The following is a 16,613-nucleotide window of genomic DNA, read 5'->3' as shown; positions in this document are numbered from 1 at the left end:
GCAGCCCTTATACGTGAAAGCAATTTCCTAGGTCGACTGACACAGAGATGAGGCGGACATTTACCGAGTCGCGTCTTAGTATCATGTCTGGGACTTTCCCGGAAAGCGGTGTGCGTGAAAACAGGCGTTAAATTCACGGGTTACACAAACATTGCAAGACATCAACATAGCAAGCTGGAAATAGCTAAATTAAACTGAAAGCATAACGAAATTAAATTGTTGCTGGATCATGGAGTCGAGGAAGAGAGTCCATAGTCCATCTTTGGAAATGTGTGAGTTTATTTTGTTGCGGATGTTAGGGTCCACAACTGCGGAAATAAGGTTGTACTTCAAAGCAGAAAACAACTGAGGGAAGCGTTCAAGGGTTTATGAGTCCGTGACAGGAGGTCGACGGGAATCAATAATACTAACCCAAGCGGTAGGCAGAGAGCCGATAACACTACAAAACAAATACCAGCACAACGTATGGGATTTCAAAACAAGGGCGGCAGGAAAACATGCTGGCAAATGCACGAAATTCAAGATTACAAGGTGTCAAATGGCACCCAGCAAATTGATATCTTGGCACCCTTCTCTTGGATCGCTTGGGCTTAAATACAGTCTTGATGAGCTTGAATTGGCTGGAGTTACGACGTCGGGAACGCTCCTACAACCGGCACTGTTACAAAACACGATGTGACCAACAGAATGTGACATCCGATGCCGACCAAAAATGACGTAATGTCCGGATTATGCGCCAGCAGCCCTCCCCGCACAGTGAGCGCCGAGTGGGCTACACTGGATAAGTCTGTGAAAGTGTCCAACCCGTGTCTTTCCCGGGACATTTCTCCATGTGTGAAAGCAATGACGCAAGTAAATCCCACGTCACCTTACTCTGGAATGTGTGTGAAAGGGGCATATGACTAAACCAAAAATTAAAAGGGCTGCCAGAAACAACACTGGCAATGGTATTTGAAAACTGCCTTCTCACAGATGTTAATTTCTCACTCGCAAAACAGTTACAGTATGTGTGCAGGTTTGAGGTTTATGCATAAGTCTAGGACACACGGACATTCGTTACAGTAAAGGTATGTAAAACCACCTTGAAAAATGAGTACTTTTCTATTTGGTAGGCATTCAGCGTTTTAGCCGATATGTAAGAAAATTCAGTAACTTTAATTCGATAACATTAATAACTGTTATACTGAAAAGTTGTACAAAGCAGTGTTGTTTTCGTCAACGATGACTATAACAAAAATATTTCGTCAATGAACAATTTTTTCATTGACGATGACATCACGATGATGAGTTAAATGAGTTAATGAGACTAAAACATAACGACATGGACACCAGTTGTCGTCTGACAAGATCAGAACAAGACGAAAATTCGGCATGAGTTCACAATGTGTGATATTTTGTAATCGTATGTGTAGTTAGCACGCATTTTAGCAGTGTTTGGTCGTGTCACTCATGTGACGTGCTGCACCCCCCCCCACCCCACACACACACACAGGGGTTAGGGTCTAGCTTAAGCGTGTACCCATTCCAGGCTCCTTTTATGAAATACTTGTTTCAATGTGCTACTTGGTATGATTTGCATTCTTATCTTGGCTATGCCATGTTGCATTAACCACTGTGCTGAGCAGGGGTCGCGCTAACCGAATATTTTCCGTTGTTGACCGATTTTTTTAAACGGTGACGGAAAAAACTGAAGTCCATCTGTCATTTTGACAGGTTGCAATTCACACCCCAGACCACAGGGTGGCGACTGAGCATATTAATTAGCTATTGTCTCTCTTGATGCATGACGTCGTTGGCCTCCTGGTGCGCAATTTGCGCATGGACTTGAATTGCGTGCCCGCTTGTGCAGTCCCTGTTTTTTCACCTCTTTTATCAACACCATCGTCGTTTTGGGGCTTTTTGAAGAAATTTCGGACACTCAGTTGCCTTGACATTTTTCAGACTCCGTTCAGGCCACAGCAGGTGAACTGTTAATTTCATTGTTCCTTAATGTAGCCTACCTACTGGGGCCACAGTCAGCTGTTTTTGTCACTGCGGAGAAAAAGTTACATATTCATCTGCTTGATGTGTGATGGCACGGTGTGGATTCTCTGTTAAGCTTGTTCGGACAGAATATTAATTTAAAATGAATGAAAACTAAATACTATTGAATATGTTGAAGCGGTATGCAATGTTAAGAGTCTTGTTAGCTCGAATTGCTCTGTCCAGCCGCTGTAGCTCTGCTGCTCTCTGTGAACTCTCTATTGAAGCCGGAAGCTCTTAAGTGTCTCTGTCACGTGACTGTGTCGTAGCCGGTAACGCGCTCGGCCAAATGGACACACAAGTACGGAAGGTGAATTATGCCAAACAAAGGGTCACCACAATGTCATTATCATCATTTTAAAAATTTAAGTGACGGGTAAAAATAGATTATGACTGGATTTTTATGACCCTGTCAGTCAAAATGACAGACAACGAAAAAGTCTAGCGCAACCTCTGGTGCTGAGTGATCATCACACACTAAACTAACTTGTAGCATTAGCATAGCGTTCGCATTAGCATTTAGCGCGGTGACTCGGAGAGTGTCTTCTTAAAGTCTTGGAAAACTTTTTACATAAGGCGGACTACACTCAAGTGACTTGACGTTCCGCTCTGATACCCCCAATTTGGCCAAATTTCATAACTGTCCTATATGCATGTGTGATACATCATTGGAAAGCTTAAAATCTCAATTTTCTGTGGGAAGAAAAATTTTGAACAAGAGGGCATTTCAAAAAAACATTTTTTTTTTTAAACAGCAATACCCTAACTGGAGGTGACCGCACGCGAGAGCATGACGAAAGACGCCATGATTTTAATGAGATATTATCGCGCACTTACCTTGTTTCTATCCAAAAACTCCACATAATATGTATCACCAAGTGTCAAGACACAGCTGTGAATGGCCACAGCCAGATTTTTGGGGGATTTTATGGGTGAAACATGGTAATAAAACAAGAGTCGCGATGCAGAAATCGCAGACATCAAGTTTTTCTTTGTTTGGATCGATTATTTGTCATCTAAAATATTAGGGAAAATGTGAGACACGAAAAAAATACAATTAAGCGATAGTCATGAGGTAGATATCCGTGACTTTACAGACGCCAATTTTTTCATTGTGACGTAATTTGTTTAAAAGTTAGAATATGCCAGTAAATAATTCTGTAAAGTCGTTTTTTTTTTTTAACTAAATATTAGACATCAATTAATGATTTTAAGCTAAAAATGACAGATATTTCGAATAATAAATACGATTATTTACCTTCTTATTATGGCTAGGTTGAAACAAAAGCAGTTGCGCGACGTCTGTAAACGGGGGTTTCCTTTGTAGACTCTACAATTATTTGCTTATCTGTCCGTACATTCGAAATTGTTGGACATATTTTATTTATTCATTAATGGACTGAAACTTTTGAAGTTTGTAGATGAAAATATTTTGAGAATTGTCGACTAAAACTGGATGAAATTTGTCTGAGTTTTCGTTGACTAAAACTAGACGAAGACCCACACATTTTGAAATACAGTAATTAAATATGACTAAGACTAATAAGTAATGTCGTCCAAAAGACTAAGACGAAAATTAAAAGACCTGCCAAAAACAACACTGGTACAAAGGTAAATGTGGAAGGGGAAGCTTTGATTTCAATATTCTGCCTTCATTTTTTTAACTCTCTGTGTGTACAAGGTCTGTAAATCTAGTAATACCAGGGTTTATGTGCGAGGCCCTAGAAAATGGATTTCCATTCAAGTGAGCCCCATTCTTATAGCCCACGACTTATCTGTTTAATTTCCTGGGGGATTTTGAATTAATCATTGCGGTTTAATCCTTTTGCAGTGTATTAGAATCCTCCATCAAACTCTCACTGTAATACAGAATAGTACTTACTGTTAGAGTAACACATGCAGAGTAATCCCCCACTTTCCCAACAGTCCACTGTGTAGGTTACAATTACTGGGCCACACTTCTCATTATGCATCTTTTAAAGGCTCTAAATTGCTCAGATGTCTTTGATTAATCACTACAAAGTCATGCTAAATTGCTTATGTGTATACTGTGATCAAATTTTACATCTTCACAAAGAAAGGGATTTTATAAATGTAATTGAAACCCTCACATGTTCACCTCATTAATAGGTGCTTTGTAACACTGTTGGTCATGTATTATGAATGTAAACTTCTAAAAGAGCAGAGATTAAAAGTCACTGGATTCCTCTGGGGAATTTTGGGTTCTATGTGGAAGAAATAATCTTTAATTGGGGTGCACTGAAAATTGCACCCTGTGAAGAAAAAAAAGTGCTGTTAGAATAATTTGTGTCACAGCATGATGTTTCCACCACAACCATACACCAAATCCTGCTGCTTTTCTACTAGCTCACTTGAACTCAAATAAATCAATATAATGGCTTTGTCTGAGTACTTGGGGAAAAAAACAAAAACCTACGAGCACTGCAAGAACATCAAAACTAAACAGAAAGGTCTGATACAAGAAACCAAGCCAGTTCTTTTTGATGAGAAAGCAGAACTACACATCCTTATTTATTCATATATCGCTGCAAATATCGACTCCTGACATATTGAGGTAATAAGAAGTCTGAATGTAAACAAATTGAGATTCAAAGGATTAGTATGATACATTCCAGATGCAGCATATACTGTAATGCAGTGCACAGTATCAGCTCTCAAAGCCTATTTGCCACCAAATAACCGTGTGTGAGTGCAGGCTTCAATAATGTTTTTCCTTAACGTCATTGATTTATTGTTGAAGATGGTAATAGGATTTGTTATGAATGTTGGCATTCAGCGAGTAAACAAATGGTGCCAAGTATTGATTGGTTGAAAACTTGAAATTACATTTCAGGTGTTAACAACGGAGGTCAGCACATCAAGAGTATCAAATCATGTTGTGTGATAAGTGAAAAAAAAATGAAAGGATCTGTGTTTGTGAGAAAGCATACAGAGTTCAATCTTGAGGGAAAAAAACAGTCTACTTGAATACAAGATTTATTTTTGAAAATATGAGTATTACCCAAAGGGCCTTTTTCCAAAGGATGCTACAGCAAACCAGGAGACAATGGCAGCTGTGCTAATTTTTGAATAAAGTAAGATTTGTATTATATTCCTTTAAAATACATACCTAACAAAAATATGAGGACAGTATTTGTATTTTCTGGATTATCTATGAACTGAATTACAAAATTAAAGGGCAGATAAAGAATTTTTCAGATTTCGGTGCAATTTGACGAATTTAAACTTTGGACGAGTTTATCCAAAAGACTTATTTCTAACACGTAACTGCAAGAAGAATCTTTTTTTTTTTTAATTGTTTTGTACTCCGTCAATATTGCCTTCCCAAACCCGGAAGTGTGACGTCATTTACAGAAGGAAACAGAGGACGTGGCGGATTTGATAAAAAATCTGTCAGGAAGCTGCAGCTAGTATAGACTGCTGCAGCCAGAGTCCTCACAAATACAAGGACACTGGACCACATTACACCGGTTTTGAAATCGTTACACTGGTTTCCAGTGAGTCAAAGGATAGACTATAAAATATTACTGCTCATCTACAAAACACTTAATGGCCTTGGACCAAAATACATGCTTGATTTGTTAGATTTCTATGAAACATCTAGACCCCTAAGGTCGTCTGGAACCGTTCTCCTGGATGTTCCAAGAACAAGAACCAAGCAGGGTGATGCAGCATTTAGTTATTATGCTCCTCACCTCTGAAACAAGTTACCTGAAGGTCTAGAGCAGGCATGTCCAAAGTGCGGCCCGGGGGCCAAATGCGGCCCGTGGTCAAATTTCATCCGGCCCCCAGCCTCTGTCATCAGATCAATAATGTCTGGCCCGCACACAGATTTATTAAATTTGTCAGCAGTACTGCTTACACATTAAATGCTTCTCCTCATTTACCCACTAAAAGGCAGCAGCCCTCTAAGCAACATTACCCTGTGTGACCCTTGACTTCCAATTTTCTAAAATGGCAACAATCAACAACAAAAAACAAAGTTGACTGCGACGGCCGACGCTTCAAAGATAGGTGGAAATTGGATTATTTCTTCACTAAAATATGCAACAACTGTGTCTGCCTTATTTGCAAAGGGACAGTCGCTGTTTTTAAAGAGTTCAATGTGAGGCAATATTACCAAACAAGACACGCTGACATGTATGACAAGATTACAGGGAAGATAGGCAGCGAGAAATTGAAGCAACTTGAATTTAGTTTAATTTCACAGCAGCAGTATTTCGCAAGATCCCGAGAGTTGAAAGAGAACGCCACACAGGCTAGTTGCGAGATTGTTTAATTTATTAATTAAAATAAATAAATAAATAAAGCAAATGTGACACACAGAATGGCTTGCTAAAATTTGCTTAAATATATTGTTCCACGTAAAGGACGTCAGCCAAGGTCAGCCTCCCACATTTTTACCACACCAAATCTGGCCCCCTTTGCAAAAAGTTTGGAAACCCCTGGTCTAGAGTATGCTCAAACTGTTAGCTCCTTTAAATCAGGGCTAAAATGCTCTTGTTTAGCACAGCATATCCATAACTCTCTATATATTTCAATCCATTTGCTCTCTATTCCTCTGGTGCTTTATCTCCATTGCTGATTTCAATTATCATTAGTAGTAGTAGTATTATTTATTTATTTTTATTTATTTTTTTTAAATTCTATTCGTAATTAAATGCGATTTTTATGTATAATTTTATTTCCTGTTGCAATTGTCTTTGATTTTCGTTCTATTGATTTAATGTGATTTTTATGATTTCCATGTGATGTAAAGCAGTCTGAATTGCCTTGTGTTGAATTGTGCTACAAAAATAAATTTGCCTTGCCTTGCCTTATCCGTCGCAGCACCAGCGACAGTGATATTTCCAGCGAAAGTAGCCATTCAGGATCGCATTTTCATGGCACTAATGATGACGAGGGCACCCGGGATGTTTGAACCTGAGGCATCAGATAACGTCGATTTACTCAGACCTGCAGACGGTGGTAATAACGCCAATCGGCGGCTCGACACTTCTCGAAAGCAAGAGTGGTAAGCCTATGTCTCGCACCGTGATTTATCTCGGAACCTTTCTTTCCCTAGTCATTATGTGGGGCAGAGCAACTTGCTTATTTAAATTTGGCGCCCTGAAGTGATGGTTGCTCTGAGGATGGCAGGGATGGACTTATTTGAGAGGGTGGGGCTTAAAGTTTGGTTCTTAACATGTGTTATTTATTTTGTGTTTATTTTTCAGAAACCCCAGTTAGCATCATGTAGTGGACGAAGGTGGAACGCGCTTTCGCTGTTGAGGCATTTTTTTGAAGCGGTCGCTCAACGCAACACAACGCAATGTGCATTCCATAGACACTTTAATATTGGTTCCCTTGGCCGTGTTCCTGGCCGGCTGTCCATTGTTTCATGGGTTAACAACTTCAGGGAAATGGGCGATGTAAAGAAAAGAAACCTGGCCTCCCACGTACAGCAAAGTCACCCCATATGACAATCTGTTTTGAGACCTCCCCGACGGTCTGCCTGCAAACACGCATCTGCTCTTGGGTTGTCTGCTCGTTCTGTGAGACGAATCCTCCACAAAGAATTGAAATTTCATCCACGCGATTTTATTGCTCGCTTGACAGAAAAATGCCTCAACAGCGAACACCCGTTCCAACTTCGTCCGCTCCATGATGCTCACTGGTGTTCCTGAAAAATAAACGCAAAAATAAATAACGCACGTTAAGAACTAATGTTTAAGCCCTACCCTCTTAAATAAGTCCACCCCTACCATCCTCAGCGCAACCATCGTTTCAGGGCGCAAAATTGAAATAAGCAAGTTGCTCTGCCCCACCCTGTATATATCTAGTAATAAATGGATCAAATTCACAAGAATAGACGACCTGTCAGGTGTTCTATCTATTCATGACAGACCAGCAACAACAGCAAAAAATAGGTCGAACTTCAACGAACAGGCAGTAGGATTTGCCCTCCAAGATTAACAGAATTGCATCACATTTTAGAATTAAAAAAGCCAGAAAGAGTCTACTTACATCTTATATAAAAACCAAGGTTGTATTCTCCTATGTTTTCAAAGCTGTCGCCGCTGAAATGTTGAAAGCAACAAAGCGAGCGAGAAGCCTGGGCAAAGTTCTTCCCTTTGACTCTCTCAAAAGATGTCCGAATCCTTGCAGAAGAAGGTTTTTTGGGCCACTGATAGAGTCTCGAGCCTATATGGAAGCAATTCATCGCTACACATTGAGACGGCATGATAAATCTCGCGAGTAAAACTCAGAAAAGATTTGCAATACAGTGTTACCTCTACATACGAAGTTAATTCTTTGCATGACCTTGTTTGTAAGTCGAAATGGTCGTATGTCAGGCAGGATTTTCCCATAAAAATACATTATAATTCCATTAATTCGTTCCACACCCCAAAAACCTACACGAAATCCTTAATAAATACTGCTGTTACTATTTCAAATAGCAATTACAAAGAGCAAAAAAATACATTCCGAATGAAAATCAATATAATAATATGATAATAATAATAATGTAGTAATGTAACAAATCGGGTTCTAATGTTGCGGATGTATTTTGCTGGTGTACTTGAACGCACCATGTGGCTGTCTTGACAGAGTGAAAGAGAGTGCAGTTGATATATTACTTTCTCTTTTAACGTCCTTTTGTTGCTGGCAGTTAGCGTGTTGTGTTGCACAAATTCTGAAATAAATGATTAAAAACCTGACGAAGCTGGCGATCTCTTTGGCGATGGTACCACAATAATAATTGTCACCTTAACTTACGAAGAACGGAGGTCGGAGGAGTATTGTCAAGCAGTTCACGGACGTGCACTCCAAGCTCATATTTTTCTATAATTCCATTTTTATTTTAATGGGAAGCCTCACTTTTTTTTTTTTTCCGCCACCTGCTTTAACATTCATGGAACCCATGTTGATTTCTCTCACAAAAAAATCCGCCGTGCGTCCGTCTTGCGGGAAAACAATGAAATTGCGATGCAGTTTGGATGTGACTTTTTGTTTTTGTTTTAAATAAATTAGGCAAATAGATGTGCTTTAAGTCTTTCCTGTTTCAAACAAAACAATGTTAATAAAGTTATACTTTATTGTAAGTTGACCTAAACTACCGTATTTTTCGGACTATAAGTCGCACCTGAGTATAAGTCGCACCCGCCATAATATGCCCAACGAAGAGAAAAAAAAAAAAACATATATAAGTCGCACCAGAGTATAAGTCGCATTTCTGTGGGAAATTTAATTGATAAAATCCAACACATAGAACAGATATGTCATCTTGAAAGGCAAATTAAAATAAAAATACAATTGAGAACAACATGCTAAATAAGTGTACAGTATGATAATGTCACATGATGCATGAACAATGAAATGTGAACGTGGCCGGTATGTTAACGTAGCATAAGTATTAAGAGTTATTCAGATAACTATAGCATAAAGAACATGCTACCAGGTTTACCAAACCATCAGTGTCACTCCAAAACACCAAAATAACATGTGAAATGAAATAATAATGTGTTAATAATTTCACATATATGTCGCTCTAGAGTATAAGTCGCACCCCAAGCCAAACTATGAAAAAAACTGCGACTTAGCGTCCGAAAAGTACGGTACTTTTTTTCTGTAATTTTAACAAGGACATTCAGTGGGTAACTTATAATAATTTTAAAGACAAATTTACAGTGGCGGCAGAGAGTTGGAGGTTGCGAAACGTTTCTTCCTTGGGGAGGGGGGTTGAGTGGCGTAATGGAAAATAATTGGGAAGCACTGCTTTATCTATTCTCTAAACATTTGGTTTATCCCTTTCTTTTCAGGGCTCGCCTGGTGAGAAAGGAAAGAAGGGAACTAATATGCATCGAAACAGAAAACTGATTCAGATTGATTATCATCTTCTCCAGCTGGCAAGCAAAGCAATTCATTTTAAATCACAAATATGTAAAGCATTTGCAAATAATTATGAGTCAAATAGAGATAACGTAAGTGTAAAATGTTTTCTTGAAGTCTCTTAACTCATTTGCTCCCAAAAACGTATAAATACGTTGTATTTCTATTTGCTTCAGTGTCCCAAAAACGTATTTATAGGTCTTTTGCATTTTTTATTTTTATTTATTTATTTTTTTTTTTGACAAGAGGCATCTATAGGTTCCTATGTATCTAAGATACAATGCACAAAGCTCAAAACACATTTTAAAGCAATAAAACTGGCCACTGGAGGTCAGTAGCGTATTTGGTAAGAACTCATCTCTGGCCAAGAAAGGAAGTGAAGAAAAAAAATAGTCAGGAAACGGAAGTTGGAGGGATCTTGTGAAGACCCGTGAGAATTTGAGAAAAATGTGGAGCAGGATCGGGAAAAAAAAGGCAAACGACACTGGAGGAGTGTTTTGAAATGAAAATGAAACCAATTTCAAAGAAGGATTAAAAAGAATCTATCTTGATGAGACAGACGGTGACGTCCACAAAAGCGTCAGGTTCCACACGTGTTCTGCGGAGCTCACGTTGCATTACTCCTGAGCCCAAGGTTGAAACCAACGATATTTGACTTGATCCGGACTCATTAGAGCCACCTCATTCAACCGGGAGCAGCCGAGAGCCTTCCCCGATGTAAGTATGTGCACAAATAGTTCTACAGTTCAATAGTTTAGTTATGTGTAAATAAATTGTTACTTTGCGATCAAAAGCTCTATTTGACGTGTTGTTTGTTATTTTGTAGAATGAAAACATTATTCAGATGTTTGGGATGTCAAATAAGCGAAAAATAGCTGTGTTAAAGTCAAAGTTATGTTTGGAATGTGTGCTTTCACAAAAAGCTCAATTTCTCTGTTTTTTTCATCAAATGGGAAAATTGCTCAAACTAAGCTATTTGCTAATGCTGATTTCGAAACAATGGACAAATATATGAACTAATTTTTTTTTCCTGCTGAAAAAATAGAGTCTAATTCTTTCTTGGTGGGTTTCATGTTTATATAGCAATAGAACAGAATTTTCTGTGGGCCTTGCAAAATCAGTCAAAATCCAGCAAAACGGCCGGTAGCGAAGGGCCTTGCTCTGGTCAAAATGGCTGGGAGTGAATGAGTTAAACTGGTGGAGAATTCATTTAGTCAACTATTTAATTCAATGTAAAACACCTTTTGTTTACAGTAAGCTGATCTATATTACTCTTCTTTAATATTAAAAAGGAAAATATTATGCACAGCTTAACACAAGGTAATTCTAAGTGCTACATGAATAACAGCTTTTTGATGAGATTGAAATACAGCATTTCATCTCTTGTAAAAGAATGACCCTTTCAGAGAGAAGTTCACTACATGTCGTCAAAACTTTATTATTCACTTGTCACTATGCTTGCTGTGTACCAATCCCATTAATGTGTGAAAATTCTATTTAAAAAAAAAAAAAGTTGAGAAAAAAACATAATTTCTTATGTAAGGTGGCCATTGATGCAGTTTTTTAGGATTATCTATGCAACATGTCATGTCATGCCAACTTCTGATTGCGATAAAAATGCATAGTAACAATACAGGAAACGTGTTGAAATTCCTTAACAAGTTGATGAGAACATAACATTAAATAGTGATGTTAGTTCATTAAGTACATCCCCTTGTTTTTAAAATAATTTTGCATTTACTTGAAAAGTATATGCATCAAACTACTGAATAGAGAGAGATTTATTTCAGTCATATGGCCTCCTAGTCACTTGTCACATTGATTGCAGAAAATCAATCAATCAATCAATCAAATTTATTTATATAGCCCTTTACAAAACCCAAAAGGTCCCCAAAGTGCTTTACAACAAAGACAAACATGGCACATAGTAAATAAAAGGCAGGAAAGTATTAAACAATGACATTATGAAGAAAAAAAATAAAAAAAGAAACGAAACAACGCATCACGATAAAAGACAGCAAATAAAACAATTTAACAGACAAAATCCGAAAACATTAAAAACCCTAAAGAAATAAAACCAGGCTAAACTAATCTTGGGGAAAGGAGAGTCTAAAAAGGTGTGTCTTTAAACGAGATTTAAAAAGGCCCAAATTCCTAGTGGTGCGGATTTCAGGGGGAAGACTATTCCATAACTGCATGCAAAAAAATGCATGTTTTCACGCATACGGTTTTACTGTATACTATTAAGAGCAATCATGCTAGTCTTGTTTTGTGAAGAGTTAGGCACGGGATGGACGTCATTCCCAAAAAAATATGCCAGATTCGTTGCTAAGTGAGAGAATAAATAGGAAGAAGTGAGGATTTGTCATATTTACACAGTAAAGCTCAGTCTTTACCTTTACTGAGGAGAAGGTGGGAACAAGAAATTACAACAAAAGGGAAATGGGTTTGAACAATTCTAAAGACATGGCATGGTCTCAGTAGGTCACATTTGTTCACGCACTACAGCTACTACATATATTTAGAGGACAAGTCCAGTTGTACTTCAGAATTCTTTTTTTCCATTGCAGCCGACAACAGAACCAAAAATATTGTTTTACTCTGAAATGACTCCTTTTAAGCCATCTGCTGTAATTAGGCATGCACTTCTAGTTCTTCGAAATGGCATTCTTTTTGACCTCCTACTCTGGCTACCCTCTTATTGTGATATTAGGCCAGGCAGATACAAAAGGGCTTTCATCCTATTTGTGTGGACAATTTTTCCGGGAGTCATTTGTTATTGCTTTCTAGTAAAAAGCCACCATTTTTAGTACAATTACCATTTACCTATTAGGATGTCATGGAAACAGAACTGTTCTCTTCAGGTCTAATGTTTTTGTGACAAGTGCGTAAAACCTCTCAAATCCTTTCATCCTGATGATAAGGATTTCTGGACTCATCAATTATTATATGTTATATTCTGTATATGTTGTAGATTTCAATTGTTGATACAAAAAGAAATTCTCACTGACTTTTCATGTCTCCTGTTCTGATTACATGTACTAAAACACTGAATGTTAGCACTCAATATAACTCGTTAATGTAAAAATAAACACTGAAACATACTTTTTCTCCCACGTCCCCCTTTGGTCCAGGAAGTCCAACCATACCCGGAAGACCAGCATCTCCCTATGAAAATAAAATAAAAACAATACGTCAAAAACATTTCTAATGAGTTTATAAATTTATGAATTCATGTACAGTGTATCACAAAAGTGAGTACACCCCTCGCATTTCTGCAGATATTTAAGTATATCTATTGATGGGACAACAGTGACAAAATGATACTTTGACACAATGAAAAGTAATCTGTGTGCAGCTTATATAATAGAGTTCATTTATTTTCCCCACAAAATAACTCAAAATATAGCCATTAATAGCTAAACCCCTGGCAACAAAGGTGAGCACACCCCTTAGAAACTAAGTACATCCCTAAATGTCCAAATTGACTACTGCTTGTCATTTTCTTCAAAATGTCATGTGACTCGTTACAGGAGTGCTGTCAGCATTGCTGCAGAGAAGAGGTGGGGGGTCAGCCTGTTAGTGCTCAGACCATACACCGCACTCTACATCAAATTGGTGTGCATGGCTGTCACCCCAGGACGAAGCCTCTTCCGAAGACGGTACACAAGAAAGCCCGCCCGTCTCATCAGACCATAGGACATGGTTCCAGTAATCCATGTGCTTTGTTGACATGTCTTCAGCAAACTGTTTGCAGGCTTTGTCAGTCATTTGTCATTTTGTCAGTGTTGTCCCATGAAAAGATATACTTAAATATCTGCAGAAATGCGAGGGGTGTACTCACTTTGCGATACACTGTATAGATGGATAAGCTTTTTTTCCAAGTGAATTTTCTTCAAGCGTAGGTGGTTAAAAAAATTTAAAAAGAATGTGCGCAAAAATGTTTCACTGTGTGAAATTTTACAAAATTGACAATTCCTCATCAAACATTTTATAAACCTCATTTATCGATTCAAATTTCCACTATCATGGAGAAGTGCGCAAAAATCTGTGAAAGCTATTCAACCAAGACACTGTAAATTATTGGAAAGCTGAAATCATTCTGATTAACTAAAACCTCCATTTAAAAAAATGATTTTATGTTTCTATGCAGTACAGGCCAAAAGTTTGGACACGCCTCATTCAATACAACACAAATGAAGGTCCCAACCCCATTGATAAAGCAATAAATTCCACTAATCAACCCTGAAAAGGCACAACTGTGAAGTCAAAAAACATTTTAGGTGACTTCAAGCTCAAGAGAATATATTGCAAGAGTGTGCAAAAAAGTAATCAGAGCAAAGGGTGGCTACTTTGAAGATACGAGAATATTATACATATAAATAAAACACACCAATGAGAAGGTGTGTCCAAACTTTTGGTCTGTACTATTTACAATATATATGCCACGTTTCTCGGGCGGACAGGCGTTGTGGACCTAAATATAGGGAAAACACAGGCGAGGCAGACAGGCGATGCAAAAATGATTTATTTTGAGGTCACCACAAAAACAAAGTACAAACAAAACGACATGAGATCAAAAAGGCAACTGCAAACAAAAGACTGGAATCAAACAACTTACTAAGAAACTCAGACACGGCAGGATTGCGGCACAGGAACACATGGGGCTCAAATGCTGACATGAACAATGTCGCAACAAGGACTCAACAAAAACAGCTTATATATGCAGACAAGGGGTAAAAAGACAATGAGGCACAAGTGGGTGACACGAGAGGAAGCAGATTGGTGGTCGCCCAAGGAGCAGACACGGCAGGTGAAATCAATGGGAAATCTCAGGGACAAGCCACACTAGGAGGAAACAATCAAATCCTATTATCCTATACATATATATATATATATATATATATATACGACAACGACGACTCAGACGTTGTTCCTGGTCCGCTCGACAACTCTGACTCCGACGACGACTCAGTTCCTGGTCCGCCCAACTCTGACGACGACTCAGTTCCTGGTCCGCCCGACTCTGATGATGCCCGACTACGACGACGATTCCGTGCCTGGTCCGCCCGACTCCGACGATGACTGCGTGCCTGACTCTCCTCACGATGACGACGATGTTGCGCCCCGCTTCCTGCCACGGCTTGGCGGCATGAACGACAGAGTCCTACCTTGCCCGGGAACCCCCGCCTGATCAACCCATGCGGTCGCCCAACGTCTGGCGCCCCAAGCACCCACCCGATCAACCCGTGCGGTCGCTCAACGTCTGGCTCCCCGGACACCTGCCTGATCGACCCGTGCGCTCGCCCCATGTCTGGCGTCCTGGACGCCCACCTGACTAGCCCTGACGGGCTGGTGTGGCTCCCTGCTCCCAACAACCTTCTTCTCGCCCTGTTTGGGACTTTGTTTTCTTTGGGACGTCTGGGATCCATCCCTTGAGGGGCGGGTACTGTTAGGTTTTGTGTTGGTTTTCTCGTAGTGTGACTTGTCCCTGTGATTGCCCATTGATTTCACCTGTTGTGCCTCCTAGTGTATCCTCCAACCGGCATCCTCCTGTGCTCACCTGTTCCTTGTTGTGTCGTTACCCCTTGTCTGTGTGTGTGTGTGTATATAAGCTCCCAGTTTCTTTTCACTCCTTGTTGCGTCATTGTCTATGTCTGTGTCAAAGTCAAGATCCTGTCCAAGCCCTCGTGTTCTAAACCCTCCGGTAAAGTAAGTTTTGCTTGAACCTTGCCTTTTTGATCCCAAGTACTTTTGGTTGTACTTTGTGTTTTGTTACTCATTATTAAAAGGTTTTTTTTAGATCACCACCACCTCCCTGGCTGCCTTTTGTTTCCCTGCATTTGGGTCCACACCACATACCCGCGTTTTCCCTGACAGACAGTGTTGCGCATAAGTGCCCTGCCCATCTGCACCGTGCAGGTTAGCTAGCTAAAAACAGTGCAGCGGAGTTAAGTGATGCAAGTGCTAACCCTTATCATGGCGAAAGGAATGGGCTGTGATACTACACTCATCAAGCCAGAGTAAAATCGAAATGCTGTTCTTTTAAAATGGAATGGCTGTCGGGTTATGTGCAAATAGAAGTACAAGCGGTGAAACCGAGTGAGATATTACTTTTTTTTTTTTTTTTTTTTTACCTGTCTTGTATAGCTGCTTAGACACTGAGCATTGGAATCTTGAGTGTCCTTATTATCCGAAGAGTTTTATTGTGGGAGGTTGATATACTCCCATTGTGGTTGTTCATTATGTTTTATTTATCAACTCCCCCATGCCACAACTGGACCTTACCCAGCAGGACTCATGTACACATCTCACGAACAACAAGATGTTTGTCTTTTTCAGTTTGAGTGGGCCAGATCAATTATATTAAAAGTAAACTAATGAAAATTTCTGCTATAATTTCATTCTTTAATCAAGCCATGCAACTTGCTATGATCCAAAGTTTTGAACAGGCGTGATACTGTTGTGTGGCCACACCGCACGTATCTGATGCTGCTCACAGAGGTCCTCAGTGTGCTCTGGGAGCTTGTGTGTCTGCTCAGAAAATTAGAGGGAACATTGATTGGTGAAACAACAATGATTTACTGCAATGTTCCCATGACTGCTGACTAATTTATTTCTGGTTATGAGAAAACAATATCGAGTTGGAAAAGAGAAACATCTTATCTTGAACAGGAGGTTGTAATTTGGGCTGTTTT

The 16,613-nt window shown here is 39.2% G+C and overlaps 1 protein-coding gene across 1 annotated transcript in view; it reads right to left on the bottom strand.

Annotated features, from left to right (window-relative positions):
• LOC130923322 (collagen alpha-1(XIX) chain-like) overlaps positions 1 to 16,613 on the bottom strand; it is a 343,167-nt gene that overhangs the window by 279,102 nt on the left and 47,452 nt on the right. The window contains exon 9 of the mRNA XM_057848955.1: positions 13,021 to 13,083. Coding sequence (XP_057704938.1) covers positions 13,021 to 13,083 — 63 coding nt within the window. The remainder of the gene's footprint in view (positions 1 to 13,020; positions 13,084 to 16,613) is intronic.

This window comes from Corythoichthys intestinalis, chromosome 10 (genome assembly GCF_030265065.1).
Source record: "Corythoichthys intestinalis isolate RoL2023-P3 chromosome 10, ASM3026506v1, whole genome shotgun sequence".
Classification (NCBI taxonomy): Eukaryota; Metazoa; Chordata; class Actinopteri; order Syngnathiformes; family Syngnathidae; genus Corythoichthys; species Corythoichthys intestinalis.
The sequence above is the reverse complement of the archived record's forward strand: the minus strand, read 5'-3'. Positions and strand labels throughout refer to the sequence as shown.